This window comes from Acipenser ruthenus, chromosome 5, assembly GCF_902713425.1.
Source record: "Acipenser ruthenus chromosome 5, fAciRut3.2 maternal haplotype, whole genome shotgun sequence".
Lineage (NCBI taxonomy): Eukaryota > Metazoa > Chordata > Actinopteri > Acipenseriformes > Acipenseridae > Acipenser > Acipenser ruthenus.
The window spans coordinates 84,115,014-84,134,026 of NC_081193.1; the positions used below are offsets into that span (position 1 = coordinate 84,115,014).

The 19,013-nt window shown below is 38.1% G+C and overlaps 1 protein-coding gene across 1 annotated transcript in view; it reads right to left on the minus strand.

Moving 5' to 3' along the window:
* Positions 1–14,842, minus strand: part of zgc:172136 (uncharacterized protein LOC566376 homolog) — a 24,000-nt gene extending 9,158 nt beyond the window's left edge. The window contains exons 1-7 of the mRNA XM_059024667.1: positions 14,633–14,842; positions 5,338–5,529; positions 4,218–4,308; positions 2,533–2,612; positions 1,579–1,655; positions 1,099–1,285; positions 52–207 (exon numbers count right to left, since the gene is read on the minus strand). Of these exons, the coding sequence (XP_058880650.1) occupies positions 52–207; positions 1,099–1,285; positions 1,579–1,655; positions 2,533–2,612; positions 4,218–4,308; positions 5,338–5,406 (660 nt within the window). The 5' untranslated portion in view covers positions 5,407–5,529; positions 14,633–14,842. The remainder of the gene's footprint in view (positions 1–51; positions 208–1,098; positions 1,286–1,578; positions 1,656–2,532; positions 2,613–4,217; positions 4,309–5,337; positions 5,530–14,632) is intronic.
* Between the last annotated feature and the right edge of the window lie 4,171 nt (positions 14,843–19,013).

Sequence of the window (19,013 nt, forward strand, 5' to 3'; positions counted from 1 at the left end):
TTCAGTGCCCTGCTCATTCTTTCATGAGGCAGATAACAAAGGAAGACCTACCTTGTGCAGTCTGTAATAATGGACAGGCACGTCTTCCAACAGGCAGGACTCTCTGATGAACTTCAGCAGTGCCTCCCTGGCTGTCAGTCCCTGCTGCTCGCTGTGGATTTCTGGAGCGTGTTTCAGGATGTAATCACATCCTCTTTTCGTAATTATCTGAGGGGAGGGTGGGTAATGTTACTGCTAGCCTCCTGCCGTCTCTGTTCCTCTCCCTATCCTGTTCCTGCGCTGCTCTGCAGGCTAGGTGCTAAGCTGCATTGTGTGCACAGCCTCCATGGGCTTTCTCAGCTGTCAGTGCCATTCTCCTCTCCAGCAGGAGCTGTGGTACTCAGCAGCTAATTCTATTTCCATTGTGATTCCTTGCCAAACCAAGCAGGATTTGCCTACTGTGAGGGAAGTACAGTAGTGCTCTAAGATCCAGTGGGAAGCATTTGCATCAAATCAGAACAAGAGGGGGAGGAGATTCCAAATTAATTAACAGATTCGTCAGAATCTGAATTGGGTCACCAGAACTACGGATCGGTCTACATGCAGTCTGAATGGACTGGCGATTGACAGAAGGTGGTAAAGGCTTATTAACAATGGATGCAGGTAGTGAGCAAGGTACATCAACTTTTCCATTTTTTTCTTTTGTTTAATGTGTGCAATAATTGTCAAGAAGATATTCTACAGAGTGCACTCGGAGCCACCAAAGAGCACCATAATTACCCAACATAAGCAGTGCAGAGTGCTAATAGAATCAAAGATGTTGAGGTGGGAGCCAATGGTCCATGTATTACCTTATAACCCTACAGCCAGCTCCCTGCAGAGCCCAGTGCAAACTCCTTAGTGTAATCTATGCAATCCTGAGTCTCTCCCAAGCAGTGTCTGCCAATTGAGACAAAATGTATAGTGGTTCTATGACGTGACCTATATATCATCAATGACCAAGGTCATTTTGTTTGTTCCTTAAGATGAACTATAACCTGTTCTGCCATTCAGACCCTGAGAACAATGACATGTCTGACATTTTACTGAAAACTTCTGAGCTTCAGGTCAGACACTTACCCACTGTGGAAAGTAAGCTTGAGGCTCAAAGTATTTCCCCAAATGCACATTGTTCTTGTAGTTTCCCAGATCAGCTTGGAGGGCATAGGCTGCCAGGAGGAAGTAGACCTCCTCCTTGTGAGTGCACTCGGACCTCAGAACCTGCTCCTTCACCTGGCAGTAGTAATGTCTTCTCGCTGTCTTGTCACTGACAGGTAAAAAGACAAGAAGGTTACAACAGATACAGCACAGGTGCGCTGCACTCAATTATTATTTAACTGCATGGACTATCACCTCCTGACACATATATTTAACTGCAATGTGTCTGTTAAATGACCATTGCGATCTATATATCCAACTGACACATGACATGCTTCATAAGTTCACATTAACACCTAGTTTTAAATCCAGTACAATGTATGGATGCCGTACTATAAACAGCATACAAAGTTAAGTAAAAAGAAGGGTACCGTATGTGGTATTCGACTATGAAAGGTTTACCTTATTAATCTTCCATTTTCCACATAATACTGAACTCGGAAGCAGACAAGGAAAGGTGGCCCACATTTGCCTGTTCCCTGTAAAGAAGATGAAAATACAATTAAACAGTGTCACAGTATATACTAGTATTAGTCTGTAAAGCATCTATCCGACTGCAGGGCCTCATGTGTTACAGGATTTAAAGAATGTTTTTTCAAAGTCGGTTTTGATTGAGTGATTACGTGGAGTTTTGTATGCATGCAACTGCTGTAGATCTGATTTTGAAGAAGCCAGCAACTGTCTAGAAACAGTTTCAAGGAAATCAGAGTAATAAAAATAGATTTAAAGAACAAAAACAACAAAAAAAACATTCTTTAAATAACTCCTGAGTTATTGTGAATAGGGCCCTGCATTATTCCAAAATAATTTCCCCAACATGTAAATTAACTGGAATCACACAAAATAAATATATAAATAAATACATTTATATATAGGATGTTTCCGACAAAAGCCTGAAGCATTTATTTTAGAGAAACCCTGGTAAATTAGTTTCCTGGTAAACTGGTTTCTCTGTGAGTTTCTAGGTTATCGTGTTGTGAAATGATGAGAACGTGCATGTTTACGCGACTGTGTCAATTAGATAAGATGTGGCTGAGGCAGGGATGAACCTGAATAAAGCCTCAGGTGTTTCATACAGTGCAGTGATCCATCACTAGTGGTTACTTACATTGCAGAATGACAACAATGAAACAAGGATAACCGGTTTTCCGGAATGTACTGGCAGATTGGGTTCAATCCCACTTCTTGTGACAACTGAAATACTGTACAACGCTTCAAAAATACATGGAACAAAAAATGTGTTAAATATAATATTCCCAGCAAAAGGCTGCTGTTTGTTTTTTAAAATCATTTTACTGATGTTCAACAGCTTTTACCTGCAAGCTTAAAAAATAAATATATTTCCATCATACTTACTTTACTAGCTTCTTTCTTCCATTCCTTTGGAAAGTATTTCGTGAGCTTTAGCTCCAAGTCAATAAATATGTGTTCATTGTCTAAAAGAAAATGTGAAAATTGGGTTCATGAGGGAACGGGTTGTGTCACATCTTTAAATACAGAAGTAAAATACTATTGAAAAAATATTCATGTTCAGAATTGCTTCAAAACGTGTAGCCTGGGCAGACTTGCTGTGTTGTACTTCTTTTGAAAACCTGTGGTTGTAAAATAAAATTAAAAAAAGGTAAAATTTTACTTAAACATTCCAAAGGCATTGCAAAGTTAGATTTGGGTTTGAAAATGCTCTTTGGAATTCTTTAATCTCTCCAGTTGTTCAGTCCAGCAATCAGATCAACAGTGCCAGCTTGTAAATCCCAGTCTATAAACCTCTGAAGAACAACCAATACGTTGCTTCCTCTTGTTGTTTTCGTTTTACCGAATTGCCCCCCAATAAACTCGAATGTGCATAATATATGATAAGAAATTTTTCTTTTTGGCAAGCAACCAAAAAATAAGACTTGCACATGATTTTGTTTTCTGCCTGCACACTGCTCTCTCTCTCCCTCTTTCTCTCCCCCTGATCAAGGAATGTCAAGCTACATTCCGACCTTAATGAAAGGAATGTCAAGCTACATTCCGACCTTAATGAAAGGAATATTGCTGGAATTCAGTCTTGTGGTGCAACCCTTCGTCTGGCAAAAACAAAGAGCCCTTGTGGTGCAGGTAAGCTTTACGGGATTAGCCAGAAAGAAAAAAACAAAACAAAAAAAACTTTGCAGCTGCTTTTTATCAAACGATTGTGGGCCCTTAGTTCCGCCAAATACTTTCATTTGGTCAACCAACACCCTTGTGCTGAAAAGTACAGGATTATTAGATGAAAGAGAACGAGAAAACAACGACTGGCATCAGTATTTTGTGGTGTAATCCTCAGGGACAACCCCCAATCCCCATTATTATTTTACATAACTGAGGCATTCAAATCATTTTGGCTCCAAGAAGTTAAAGCAAGGTGATGCTCCCAAATCGACCTGCTATATTTTGTTAATAATTAATCTCTGTTCTAATGTTGCTTCTGTAATCTTCAATGAATTGTTTTTTGGTGAATGTCAGTCATGCTTTTTGTCAGAACTGCAACGTGTGAATGAATGCGTACATAAATTCAATCTTGATGCTTTGTGTTTATTTGTACATAATACAAGATGGGCTCTTTTTCCATAAACTTCTTATTGTTTCTGTCTGTTCTGGCATGCAGAGTTCTTAAAGCAAACAAACTTGTACCCAATCTCTGGCGAGGAAGCATGACAGAGAGGATTTCTGAACCCATCCCTGGCTAACCTACCCACCTTGATTCATTCTAACCACAACAGCAACATATATGATTTGGTGCATTATAACAGAGGTAGTGACATTTACAATGTACAATTAAAAAAATGTTTTACTGTAATTAACATGTCCCTTAATCAGGTAACATCATTGTTCCTTTTTCCCCCCGATCTTTGTGTTATAGCAGAATTCAGTGTGTCCATTTCATTTCTGTGTCTACTCTAAGGTCCTGAAAAAATGATACTTTAATATCACACACTGTATTGCATATGCCTTTATTACACATACATCTGTATAATAAAAAATTAAAAAACCTAATGCAGCTACTTTACTTTACTTACTCATTACAACACTTAAACCAAAGAAGTGCGGGTCCTTGATTTTCAAACAATCACACACTCTGCTGAAGAGTTCATGACCTGTAGCTTTCACCTGTAGTAGACAAACAGAACATGTCAACTTCTACAGTGGTCGTGGAACTACAGTTTAAAACAAACCAAGCCATGTCTTTATATGCAACACAATGTGAAAAGCGCAAAGCATTATTCTAGTTTGATTTATCCACAATTTTTTGTAAAAAGGCATAACCTTTTATAAGTTTTAGTTGGGAGTCTTCATTTTGAGACTGCACTATGTGCTCCACCATATAACGAGAGGGCAAGTCCAATGGCACTATGGAGAAAATGAAAGCCACAGTCTTATAGACGGTTTGGCACTATAAATGGTCTGCTGTTTAATGAGGAAGCACTGTACTGTACTTTCAATTAAATCCGTTTTTGTGGGAAACAAATAGGTCTAAAGCTAATTTATATTAGCAGTCAATCTCCAGTATGGACCATCTTTTCTGTTTATAAAGCAAGCCCAATACCATGCACTTACAATGAAAACTGAATATAACCACTCTCTGTGAAGACAGTTTGGTGTTAGCGAGTAGGAACTGTTGGACTGCAGCCAAGCAGAACAGACTGCATTACATAACGTGAAGGTTTCCTTGAGTGCATGATAATAGAGAGAGTCGCAGTGCTACAAATCACTACAAACAGGGACTCGGTTGGAAGAAAATGAACATGTTTAAGCCTCTAAAGGGCACTGATGAACATTTGGATGGGACGCCATTTAAATATACTGCGGCATGTCTAAGCGATGTTTCTATAGCTTCGGCAGGTCTGAAAGTAACGGCTTTGTAACGGCTGAAAAGAGCAGACACCTCCATAAGCTTGGTGCCACAACATACCCCAGATTTATCCTAAGATCCCAATATCACCAGCTCCAAATAAAATCCTACCCCCAGAGGTTTTTAGAATGCGTAACTAAAGAAGCGGCCTTGCACTGTTAAGAGCTGTTAGTTTCCATATAAGTGTCCTTTTAGAATGATTTCAGTGGTGTCGGTATTACGATCTGACTCTGTTTATAGCAATCGTAACACACCCCATCATTGTTTATGGAATTCAAGGTACTCACTCCTACTGCAATGTTCAGCTGTTCTTTATTGGGCAGCAGTACACAAACGCTTCTTTCCTGTTTGCTCATGATGGATAAGCTTTTTCCCAGTCCTTGCTAATAAGAAGCCTTTTTTTATGTTGCCGTCTTCTGTAAAGAGTCGTCTTCTTCACTCAGTGACACAACAGTGAGGCCAGGTTGCCTTCATCTCCCCTGCCAAACGACAAGGATGAATATTAATGAATCAATCAAAATGGAAAAGCAATAAATGAAGAGGGAGGAGGAGTGCAGGAGACCATGGTTTTGTTGTTGTTCCTCTAGAAATTGATGCCTCGGCACATTCCAAAAAAAAAAAAAAAAACCAGTTAGAACCCTGGCGCTGTCAGTCGCATTCAGCACACTGCGGATGTTATTTTAAGGGTCCACCCACCTGGAATGCATACTGTATATACTGTATAGAGACTGGGCAAAAAGAAACACTTGCTATAACACTAAAGGGTATAATTGTTGGGAAAAGAATCACCTGCCAAAGAGGCAACCTATTTACACACAGAGATAAGCCAATGCCATTAAACAAAGAGACACTTTATTTACTAACGAGAACAAAAGAAATAGCCTATTCTTAAGCATACAGTTCACACACAACTCTCAATGTGACTTTTCAATTGGACCTCAGTAAGTTAGTATTTAAAACAACCAACATCAAGCCATTCTGTACAGTACTAGACTGCTGCATTGGAACATGTAGACTTGGACAGAGACACAGGGATTCCTCTTTGTGAACCAAGTGGCTGTAGAATCTGTGGCAAATATCTGTGCTTATCCATGCAAAGCTGTGATTTAGCACATTTCAAGTGTAGGATTCTCAGTAGCAAGCTAAGATTATATTTATATATATATATATATATATATATATATATATATATATATATATATATATATATATATATATATATATATATTTACTCTTTAGGAAAGCTTATTTAGTAATACTTTGCAAGAATGTATTTTATCACAATGCATTACATTATCAATTTAGAAATCATAATAAATGCATTTGGGCACTTAAAACACATCTTAAATTGTCTTTCTTAGGGAGGAATTACGGATTTATAGAACTCCTGGATTTGCAAATCTTTGAAGGGATCAGCAGCTGCTGTGATGGGACACAGAAACTGCACTCCTCTGAATCTGCAGGGTAGAATTTCAGGCAGCCCAGAAGTCTTTATTGTTTCAGCCAAGCCCTTACCTGAATTCATCTTAAACAGCAGAAAGTCAGGACAACCGTAACACTGGCTTTCTTGGAAGTGTTGTTATGTTTTGGTTAGATTATTTTTTTTTTTCTACTCTGACATTTTTTTACTGATTGGTGCAAGATTCTCTTGCCTGTATGAAAGACAGGTATACATTCGCGATGAACCTGCACTGAACATTTTTACAAGAGTGAAACGGAGAAAGGATCAGAAGCAGCTGTGCTTTAAATAATATAATCCAGGATACAAAATTGTGAAAACACTCTGGTCTGCTCAGCAGACCTGGGCTCAATTACATTTGGAATTGTTTAATTTGTAATTAATTGCAATTTAATCGTAATTGTAATTTAACCTTGGCACACCTGCGGAATTGTAACTGTACCATATTATTGATCGTTTACAGTTCAATTACCCAGATCAATTTGTCATTCGATCATTATTCTTGTGTTTTCAACCACTTTTGGTTAAAAATAAAAGTTCTATAGTATGTTTGTGTATTTGTACATGTGATTTTTGCTGGGTTATTTAGAATAAACAGAGTAAACATGTTAATGTGTGGAGCTGTTTATGTTACTTTTTTTGTGCAATTGTAATTATAATTGTAACCAATTGTAATTGAACACAATAGCATTGGAATTGTAATTGAACACAATAGCATTGGAATTGGAATTGAACACAATAGCATTGGAATTGGAATTGAACACAATAGCATTGGAATTGGAATTGCAATTTTATCAAACAATTCTGCTGTAGTTGCAATTCTAATTAAAATTACAACTGATCCCATGTCTGCTACATAGTATTTTCCCGTATTAGCAAATGCATAGTAAATACATTACATGCCAAAAAGTTTTTTTTATCAGCAACATTTTGGGAGCTCACACAGAGGTTCAAGGTACGTCGGTCTCTATTTTTAGCAGCTTGCTGTCTGTGACTGGCAGTTCACATTGAAGATAGACTTTGTCAGCCAGTCCATAATGCAAACCCTCTATAGTGCAGTAAGGGGGTGGTTAGGAAAGAGCCTGCATTGGAGTTGGAGAAGACAGCAGAACGAAACAGTCACAGGCGGCATGGGGGTGAGAGGGAACAAGGAGTACCTGGCAAGGGGTAGTTCATACTGTAACTGGACTGTACTGTATGCAAGTCACCCAGAACTGTAAAGGCTCCACTGAATTATAAAATATCAGGAAGTACTAGAAGATGCCAGGGTTGGCTGATTTAAATCAAGTCGATTTAAATCACTTGATTTAAAAAAAAAACAAAAAAAAAAATCATTGATTTAAATCATTTTTTCATTTACTACCTATTTTATATAGTTTCTCAAGGAAAATACATGAAAAGTATAATTTTAAAAACATTTTATTAACACAAACATCGTAAACTCTTACTGTCTATAAACTAAAACTCTTAGGGCTGTATTCTGATCACAGTGCAAATGCGAGTGCAAGTGTGAACAGCGCTTGCCCACGATTCTGTGGCGTATAAATGGAGCGAAGACCTAAAAAAAAAAACCTGCACTGAAATGGTATTCTGAAGACATGTCCTGCCTCATTATGGAGCGCCTGCCCCATCATTAACATATTCGCCGAAGCGATTCTGATGCAATGGAGTCCCAAATAGACAATTGAGCACTGTGTTAAAACCTGCTGAAACCAGGTGTACTTAGTGGTGCAATCAGGAACTTTAACAATTGAACACACTATAAAAAAAATCTGATTTAAAACGAATAAATCCGATTTTTAAAAAAAAAATTTTTTTAAAAATTGCCAGCCCTGGAAGATGCTAGTAGTATTGACGAGAAGTCATCATGAAGGCATTGATCAAGGCTCAATCTCACTGTTTTGTAGACTATTAGGAGTTCTAATCAAACAGCACTTATTGGTGAATGTACATTACACCATCAAAGTTATCAAATGTATCCAGTTTGACTGTCTACTAGTGCAGACCTTCCCAAACTGTAAGTGAATCTCTGAAACATTCGCCAGCTAGGCTGGTGTATCTATACATTCTCACACAGTTAACCCTTTAATCTGCTGTACATGTAACACAGCTCAACTAAACAAGCTCTGTAGTTATCCATTGATTCTGAAATGTAAGCAACACTAATGAAACAATCAGTGCTAAAATGATACCTCTTCCATTTCATTGGTTAAATTGTAATATTAGGTTATTTTTATTCCTTAAAAGAAAGGGTTTTGTTTCTGAAACTTTGAGTAAAAGGCGTTTTGTTTTTTAACCACGGTGTTAAGGCTTAGTTTTGTTTGACAAAGGGCAAAAAAAACTATTATTGATCAATGAATGCTAACTGACCTAACTTGTTGAATATACAGTGTGCTGGATTTCATTAACAAACGGTTAACACAAGAGTCCGGTTTCATACTAAAGCATAGCTAGTTCAGCTCTCCAACTCCACCCACTTCATGGCTGGCTTAACATTATTAGACATGGGTCAGTGTTGCACACAGTAACAGCTTTCTACTCATGCCAAACCCCTTTTCTGTACATCTCCTATCTGTACCTGTTCGTTACAGCTCTGTAAGAATGCACTGAAGGGTAACTGGCATTCCCTATTGCAGCTTGGACACACAGATTCAAAAAAGAACATTCAAGGCTGGGCTATCATTTCCATCCTATACATTCACACCACTACTGAAAATCACAGGGTAACGGATCCACCTATAATTATCTTGACATCACAGTAACACACACAGAACAACTCAAGCAGTTCTCTGCCTTTATTATGCAATATTATATACAGTAAACAGCTGTTTAGCTGTTTCAAGAAAGAGGAGCCTCTTTCTGGCAAGTGCAATGCAACATCTTCTGTGGGGCTTTTAGTAAAAGACTCAACTACAGATTTGTCTTAACCCCTTAAAGTTAACCTTCTTAAAATACATACTCAAGTATCACAAGGAAACTGACAATTTGGAGGACCAGCTCCAACCTGTCAGTACATTTTAAACCCTGTTTCGTGCACCTCGTTGATGGTATCATCTTATTTGTGGGACACATACTGTACGTCCCTTGAACCTTAGAGAGACCCATGATGAATTGTCAGGGGGTGTTCCAGTCAGGACTGAAGTGCACTAGCTTATACAGCTGTGAGAAGAAGCTCTCAAGCTTATGGGATTCAAATGTATCTAAGATCAATATTTTCGAAGCATAAATCCAACAGGTCTGATAGTTTTGAACATATGCTCATTTAAGCTTTGCGTCCTGTAGTAGGACAGGTTCGGTTAGGGAGGGACGGTGCATCTCGCGTGGGATTTAAAAACGTTCAGGGGTGAGGAGGTGTAATTCTGCAATTCCAATCTCATTATTAACTCTCTGGAATGGAGTTGAACAGTGTGACCTGTAGTTCAGTGTCGCGCCAGCCACACTAACACTCTTACTGGACAATTAAGTGTCATGTCTCAATAGGCATCTCAAATACAGCGAAGGGAAATCTCACAAAGCGGAGATTGCGAAATCCTTCAGCCAATACTGTACATTTCATTTCATTTGATACAGATCAATTTCACCAGCAATTTTCACCCAAGGAATTTATATAGAAACGAGGGGTTGGAAGTACAAAATGCATTACTGTATACTGCTACAACAAACAATATAAATACAACAAAAAATAGGCTTAAATAAATTACAAACATTTAAAAGAGCAAATAGTAGCAAAACATTACATTTCACAAAGTGAAGACCAAACATTTCCAATACCAGATACAGTCGAATACTGTGAGCCTACAGTGTGTTGGTTCATATTCTGTGCAGTCATTAGTCTAGCCCATTACAAGAGAAACATTCAGCCTTGTAAAAGAGTTCTGAAATACTTCAGCTCCGAGTGGGCAGATACAATTGCAGGTAGCACTGCATTTACTTCTGTCTCTTTCAACATGCAGCAGTACATTTTCAACTTCTTACACCATTCTTCATTGTTACGAATGTTTTTGGAAAAAAGACACAGCTGCTGAAGTAAAAAAGCATTTATAAACATGTGCAACAGGTTGCAAAAAAAAAAAAAGCCATTGTCTAACCCTGGAACCCCGCTATTAACAAATGATACTGTTCAGATTTACATGTTTCATGCAGCTGAGGCAGTCTGCAAATCTCTCTGTGCATCATACAGTGATTTATTATTTCTGTGAACACCTTGAAGGGAACCCCCCCCCCCCCCCCCCAGTCCTTGTTCAATAACCCATAACCCTCCTCCTCTTTGGTTCTCGTATATCCTTTCCTGGTTTTCCTTTGAAATAAATCGTGGGCTGACGCAGGGTTCCTCATAAAACCGAGCCGCTGGCGGCCCAGAGAAAAGGGCCACTGGTTTGTGGCAAATCTCTTTGTGATGGATTAGACAGGAGCACAGAGGTGCCCTGCTGTGAGAGGGGGTTAGCAGCCTGACATACTCAGATTACCCCTCACAACACTGAGTCAGACATGCCCTGACAAACACTACCAGCTCAGAGAGTTCCAGCAGTGGGGGATGGGCTCCCCTGTGAGGAGCATAACCCAACATTCACCCGACTGACCAAAGTGCACCATACTGTACTGCTAGGGGGAGTCTGGTTTTCAGGTTTCAATTATTTAGCGTTAACTCTGGCTTTTATTTTAGCACAACAGTACACACATAGATCACAGATTCAACTTTATCATACTCTGAGCATATAAAACAACATCAACAGCTTATAACTGTCATAATACATATAAAATTATAATTATTAAAAGTGATATCCAAGACTTGTAATTTGACACAAAGCATTAATAAAGGGATCTTTTTAAAGAAGATTTTTGGATGAAATTGAGTTAAATTTCAGGTGTAGGAATCAGAAGCTTTTGGCTGAAAGCCTTTTTTTTTTTTTAACAATACTCCCGTTAGTGTGCAATTCTAAAATCAGAGATTTACTCTATATCTATTTGTTTAACACAGAGAGCCACATGATGAAAGTGTGGCATCCTCAGTAAAATGTAAGCTCGGAACACGTATTTGAACTAATTTCAAGCTCCTAATACACTGTAACTACCAGTATGGAAAAAAATGGATGTTTAAATTTGTACAAACAATGTGCATTAAAAGCTGCAAATTACATTTGTTCTTTGCTGTTTCCTGACAATTTGCCATCATTCTGAGTGTTGTGTGTTACGGTTTTTGATGTGGTCTGTTTACTTTCTTGTTTTTAGTGCTCTGAGAGGTCTCAAACACCACTACAGAATGTACTGTATATGACTGCATTTGGTACCACCACCATACTCAGACAGTAAATTCACTTGTTCTTCACTCAATCCTGTATGTTTTTTTTTGTTGTTTTTTTTAACTCAGTTCTGGACTTTGTACTTTCTCTGGGTGGATAGATCTTGTAACAAATCAGTTCAGAGCAGATTTAAGTTGCCTTAATGTCACTACAAGGCTATACTACTGCACATCTCACAAAGGTAATAAGACAGTGTGGAGTTCTCCACTCTTTCAGATTGTCAGCAGTATCTAAACCTCACCTACAAGGTGTGCCTGGGTGGGTGGGTGAAATTACGTGGCTCCTTAACAGCATCCTTACAAGTATTCAAAGTGGGAGCTTTTTGAAATCCTCTCCGATAAGCACAAGTTTGCTTTATAATCTAAATCTCTGCTAAATCACACATACTTTTGACTATAGTCATGGTGGTTTAGTCATCTTGGTCATACAAAAGCTGCACCTTTTTAAAAGCTTTTTATATCTGGTTATGTAGCAAATGTTCTCATCATGTGACACAATGGTATGTGATACAGTCCCAGTTTAAGAAAATCTGAAACGGCTGCGTCACGGCTCTGAAAATACCGAAGTAAATCCTTGCTAAACCCGGGACGCCAAGCTTAATCCACATTCAGGTTATACTGCAGGACCCACAAGTTAACTGAATCGGATATGTGAACGTAGACTGATGAGAAACAAAAGAAAGAAATCTGTGGAATTTGCAAGGTGCAGCATTGCGAGCTGACCTACACATTGAAGGGGGAGTCACCTCTGCAAAACTGAAAGCTGTCACACCCGTGTTTTGGTTTGTGAAAGAATTCTAATGTAATTAGACAGTAATATTAGAAAGCGAGTCAGGAGTGCATCAACTCCCTGGAATAAAGTAATGCAGTTGGCCAATGAGGAACTCCCCATCTCACTTTAATGACTAACTGCATTGCTCCATTATGTTTGTGCCTACAAAGTTATAACTGGTAGTCCTATTTCTTTTTTGGTGTTGCTTCTCCCAGCTGTTGAAAACAAATGAGTGAACTCAAATTTGTATGTTTTCCTCTCACCAATGGTAAAACAATTACATTTACCAACTAGGTGAAAGGACCAACATCTCAGCATATGAACTTGCAACCTTCTGACTCCTGAAGCTACAGCAAGATTCAAACAAGTGGTCTAAAGGAGCGTCCCCTTTAGCCAAGTCTGCAGAAGTTCAAACCCTAGTTGGTTCACTGCTCTCCGAATGTAATGCCCTTCTGTGCCCGGTTGCTGGGTTAAACTACCTCATTTGTTTTTTCTTTCCATTGAAGCAGAAAATCTAAACTAGAGACATACCTCTTTGAATAAATCCTCAGGTTGCTGAAGAAGATACTAATGGGGTGACAGTGAGTGACCTCATAGCTGATCCACACCAATGACTGTCTCCCTGCTAAACCTGCTCATAGAATAGTGGTATCCGAAAGATGGGGCTTAAACTAAACAAGCCAAGCAATTGCAATTGCTACAGCTGTGGGAAATTGAGTTCTTTAAAACGCGAGATAATAACTCTACTTCACTGGCTAATCATATCATCTATTATGAAATGCAGTTAACCTTCCTGTTCAAAGTCCCATCCCACTCATCCAATAATTCACTCTTCCATGTAGATGTATTTTAGCACACACTCACACAATCATGTAGAGTATGTTGTTGATAGCCACAGGTAATAAGGAACTGAAAACAAACTCGTGAACCTCTGAAAAGTACACAGAACTAAGCACTGGCATAAGGCAAAAAAAATTCCTCAATAGGCAGGAACACAATTTGTTTAAATTATTTTTATTATAATTAGTCAATTGACTGCGTTAAACCAAAGCACTGTTAAACTATTACTAAAAAAAAAGGCAAAAAGACTTCTTGTTTTTCAGTTTGATACAGCTAGTCAAACAGAAAATCAACAGTCCCTTTACAGTATATAATATGTACATCATTCTCATGAAGTACCTATATCCAGCTATTATAAAAATACGTATACACATCCATTTTAAAATGTTCAGGATTAACGGAGTACTCCTGTCCATACTTACACAGGGGTAAAACTACAAAGCAAACCTTTACTCCATCTCACCCATTTAACAGCTCTTTGAGAAGAGCGTAATTTTTCCATTAACCATAGTAGCTACGGAACAAGATCGCGTATACATAAATAAGGCAGACATGATGTGCATTGCCAGAATCATTTGAGGTTAGCGAGTCAATACATCGCAAAACAACGAATTCCTAGCTACAGGCTGTTCGGGTCCATCTCTTCCTATACTAAACTGATAATGTGACAGCTGATACTGTACCAGTACGTACTTCAGCAGAAATGTGAAGTCTGGAAGTATACTACACTTGTATCACCTACCACTGGTAAATCAAACAAACAAACATCTATATTCAGATGTTATACCCGGTTCGACATTCACGGACTGTGCATTCAGACACTGGTGCACATAAGTTGTGATTTAAACACGCCGTATGATTAAGTCGAGGGGCTGTGTAGCCTACTGTATAATTAATTCATCAAGTACAGAACAGGTGCAGTCAGTGTAAATCGAAAAAACACAAAATCACTAATTCCAAAAATGTATGTTCAACAAAAATAATAGCAATAAACCGCTCAATGTAAAACCGCAAAACTGCAGTCAGTACCCATAAAGTTAATGGATTGCCAGAATATACCTGTCAAATGTGATTGCATCTTCTGTAGGCTACGAATCACAATATTTAGTTAAGATTTACTGAAATTGGACACAGGACACAAGTTTCCTATAATGCACAAACACAATGTATGCAGCAACCAGTTGCACTTGTAACCGTAGTTTCAATACTCACCGTGAAAGAATAGGGCACTTGCTGGAAAAAAAAAAAACAAATTAAAAAAAAACAAAAAAAAAAACACTTTAAATCGGAGTCACTTGCGAGAACTCCTTTAGAAACAGGGGCATATTTCTGTATGCTTAAACCGGAGATGTTACCCAAAAACAACGACACAATTATGACAACCCAAACGCAGTTATCTCACACACCTCCCCTCAGTTTCGAATGAGCATAGCATCGAATAAGAGCAGAAAGACGCTTATCAACTGGAATGTACCATTAACGCATTCTGGGGGAGGAGCAAGTGTTTTATTCTACAGTTCCTGCAATTTTAATTTTATTATTATTATTATTATTATTATTATTATTTAAACAAAGAAAATAACCAGCAACCATTTTTCTTTTGTTTTACTGTCTATACGAACATAGCATCTAGCCAAAGCTGTTTTTTTATTAGTTCTTTTTCAATATGTATTGAACTAATGTCACGCTCTTATTGTTGTTAGAGTCCGGATGACGAAAGTAAACACACAGAACATATTTAAATCACGAAGCGAACCACGTGGGATACACTTCATTGAATTCAAAACTGAACAGATAAGTTATATTGTTTTTGAGGCGGTGTCTGCATTCAGCAGCAGTGAGTCATACAAACATTTACTGTACTGTAATAATAAAAAATTACTATAGAAACAACGTTAATATGACTGTTTCCCCGCCCTTGTAATAATAATACGATGACGACAGTATATAAAACAATTATTCTGCTCCAATGTTAATCAGCAGTAATTGTATTTTATTATTATATACGTTTAATTTTGAACAAGGTACGTTATTTGGCATACACAGCACTTAACTCTCTTCTGTTAACAGTGATGTAACCGCAACATAAGTATCTGGTTCCCTGATGGAATACACCGCCTGGTTCTTTCATGAGCAATGTTTAAATTAAGTGGGGTTTTATAACACAAAATATATTGTCATTTATTTTAAAACGATATAACCGGTAGAATTAATGTTCCAGTAACCACACCGCTCAAACCACACATGATTCATTTGAGCACCACGCGTTCTAAATCTATGAGTCAGAATTCTTATCACTAAAAAATGCAGACACGGTTCGAGGTGCAACTCCTGAGCCTCACAGTCATGAAGGCGGACGCCAATCACAATCTCGGAGAGATCCACGTATTCGCCCCCACTCAATTGGTTAGATTGTTGAGAAATTAATTTATCCTACTGTGGGTTACAAAAGACGAGGAGTTATGTGAGAAACTCTGACAGCCACCAGCCATCGTATCATGGTCAGTTTTACTCATTATTTGCTTATTACAATATCGCCATAGCTTAGCCTGTGTATTCTGTTTTGTCAGTACCGTTTGCTTTTGTTATTATACACTGTGTTCTCTCACATTTCGTTCTTTACAATCTGGCGATCAATAACTGCACTACAGGCAAAGCACTTAACGTCTATGGATGGAGAAACGTGTCTAAGTGCTGTTTACACAAACAATAACCAACAACGCTTCGTGTCAGTCTTCATTAACAAGCTGGTCTGGACGTATTTCTAAATGTAGCTGCATCAACACAATACGAATGTAAAACTCTGCACTGTTTTTTCAGTTATAAACAGTTCATGAAGCACCTATCATTGCTTTAGACATAAAGTGTTATTGACAGTAACGGGCTATACACAGTTTAAAGGGCTCATTAATGATTATCTCTTTAAAATACATTAAGGCATTTTATAGGAAACATTATAATTACTTTATAACATGAAATGTAACTTTTACACCAGTAATGTGTCATTGAAATACACTGCAATAACCTGCATGTTAGTAAGCACCAGCACCTACAATAACGCAAACTAAAATGGGACCAGAATAGCTTAGCAGTACCATGGATAATAAATAGCAATTATCTAACCACCATTGTGATTGATATTCATGAGAAATGGACAAATGTTGCTTGAAAGGATTAGATATTTTATCAACATCATTAATCACAAGTGAATGATAGGGGCCATGAAAATGGCTAGTATGTACTGTACCAGATAACAGTGTATGTGTCTATCTTCATTCATGGCATGTTGGTTCAATAAGGATACTGAAGCTCCTGGACACAGGGTGATAAGATGAAGGTCCTTCACTGTACAGATTTACTTCTTAAATCCTTTAATTTGTGTGGGAACAGCCGGCTCTAATTACACTCCTCTTATAAACACAACATGGAAAGTATGGTATCATGTCTGTCTACATAACTGTCTAGTTGGAATCTACAGTATCTCTCTTGTTATTTATGGCTGTGTATTGTATCTGGTCAAAATAGGTTTCTGTTTGAAGACTTGAATAATATGTTGGTTTTTTGGTTGGTCATTGGGTCAACAAAAGCTTCATCTTTCTTTCTTTCTTTTGATCAGCTAATGAAGCTCAACGAGAGTTGGAAACCAGTATGATGAAGATAAAAAAGGAGGCAAGCAAAAATCCAAGGGGTGTTAATGGGCTGAACAACCGTCTCACAGTTAGTTTCTATGGGCCATTCTGAAGATAACAGAAGTGTCAAATATGCCTCCAGACCATTTAAAAATCTTTAATTCTGTCTACTAGTGGGTCATTCATTTGAAGTGCACCCCCAGGCTCTGTGTGCCATGAAATTGACTCTGTGACAACCACAGTTTTGTGCATGCTGAGTATTGTGTTATGCCCAACCAGCTTCATAAAAAAAGTGTGAACACCTTGTAACCTGAATATACAAAACCCTCTGTTCACTTGGTGGAGGTAATTCTTCATGCAAGTGATCATCTCCCTCTTTGTGCATAGGAGACTAAAGCTACAGTACCACCCCAGCTTTTCAGAGTGAGCCTTGTCTGGTGCACTGGCTTTCTGACAACTCTGTGCGTCTGATGAAGTACAGAACATCATTCAGAGTTATCCAAGGAACACCACTTCTTTAAGGGCCATTCGTCTTGCTTTACAAAAAACAAAAAATACATTTAAAAAAAATCACAAGGACATCCATGGGCTGCAAGTTGACTTGCATTTTCAAAACACTAATTTCATCACGTGAGCCTTTGGCTTTAGAGGGCTATTGCTGTGCAGGATGGTATGTTGTGGTGACTGAGTGTCTCAGGACCTAGGCAATGGGTAAAGGGGATACTAATAGTTAATTGAAAGGAACAGATGTGTACAGCTGAAGCCCAGCCTTTGTAAAAGAGACAATATCCTGTGGGATATCAAAATGACTTCATACTTCAACAATCCATGGTCTGACAGGACTGCATGGGGGATTTCATGACTAAGGGGGGACCAAAGCAGCATTTCATGTGTACAGATTTTCTGGTAACATTTGATGAGCATCAGTAATTCAATTAAATTACATATTAACTAACAAATTATTTCTTACTGAATGCATGTTGAATTCATGATGTAATCACAAAATTATATTGAATAATGAACCTAACATTAAAATGAAATTTACATCAAAAACGCCTTTAATAGCAATAGGAAATTTGTCTCAAGTTTTCCAAATAAAAAAATAAAAATAAAAAATAAAATTATAATGGCTATTTTGTGTAGTTAATTCACACAATTCAGCATGGCACATTTGCTGTAATTTGGAAGCTTGCAGTATCCGTTATTTAAAAGTACATTCTGCCCTTTCTTATTAATTTACTACATTTTGCTATGCTTTTACTATGGTATACCACAATACATTGTAATAAGCTTAAGGTAGAGTTTGGGGTTTTACAAAGGCCTAACGTGGTGCATTTACTGTGTAATCACAATATTTAAGTGCAATGTTGTTACTTGACCTCTACCTCCCAATCCATGTGTTGCATGAGCATTTGTTGTAATTCAATGGCATTACTTTAAATATAAGCAATGTGTGGTACTGTGTAAGCTTTAGTTATCCTCTGCTGCACAGTTTCTGGTTGCAACCAATCCTCCCTCCTCCGATGACATTGCATGCAACTTTTGGAGCTTGGTGAAGAGAGGTTAAAAGTTTTTTTTCAGAAGCTAGAAATGGTGTCTTGAATTGGAAACAATTGCACCTCGGCTGGTCCTGCATATGTTGGTATATGTCTTGTCTGCTAGCTAGTGCTGGCCACGGCAATTCATTTCTTTAACATCTACATCACTCTCACGGATTGATTTGCACACACTACCACCACCATTGACTCGACACACTTGTTTTTTTACAAGTGGACTTACAGCACCTTCTCTCAATTTACATACACCACATTACATCATCCAACAAAGAACCTTTCACTCAGGCCTTGTACAATGGAAAACGGGGTTAGCTGCTTTCAATTGGGGCTAGCTGTTTCCATGGGAACGCCACATTCCAAGATTAGCTGCTGATGCATACTGCACGAGGCTGGAACCTGGCTCAACTC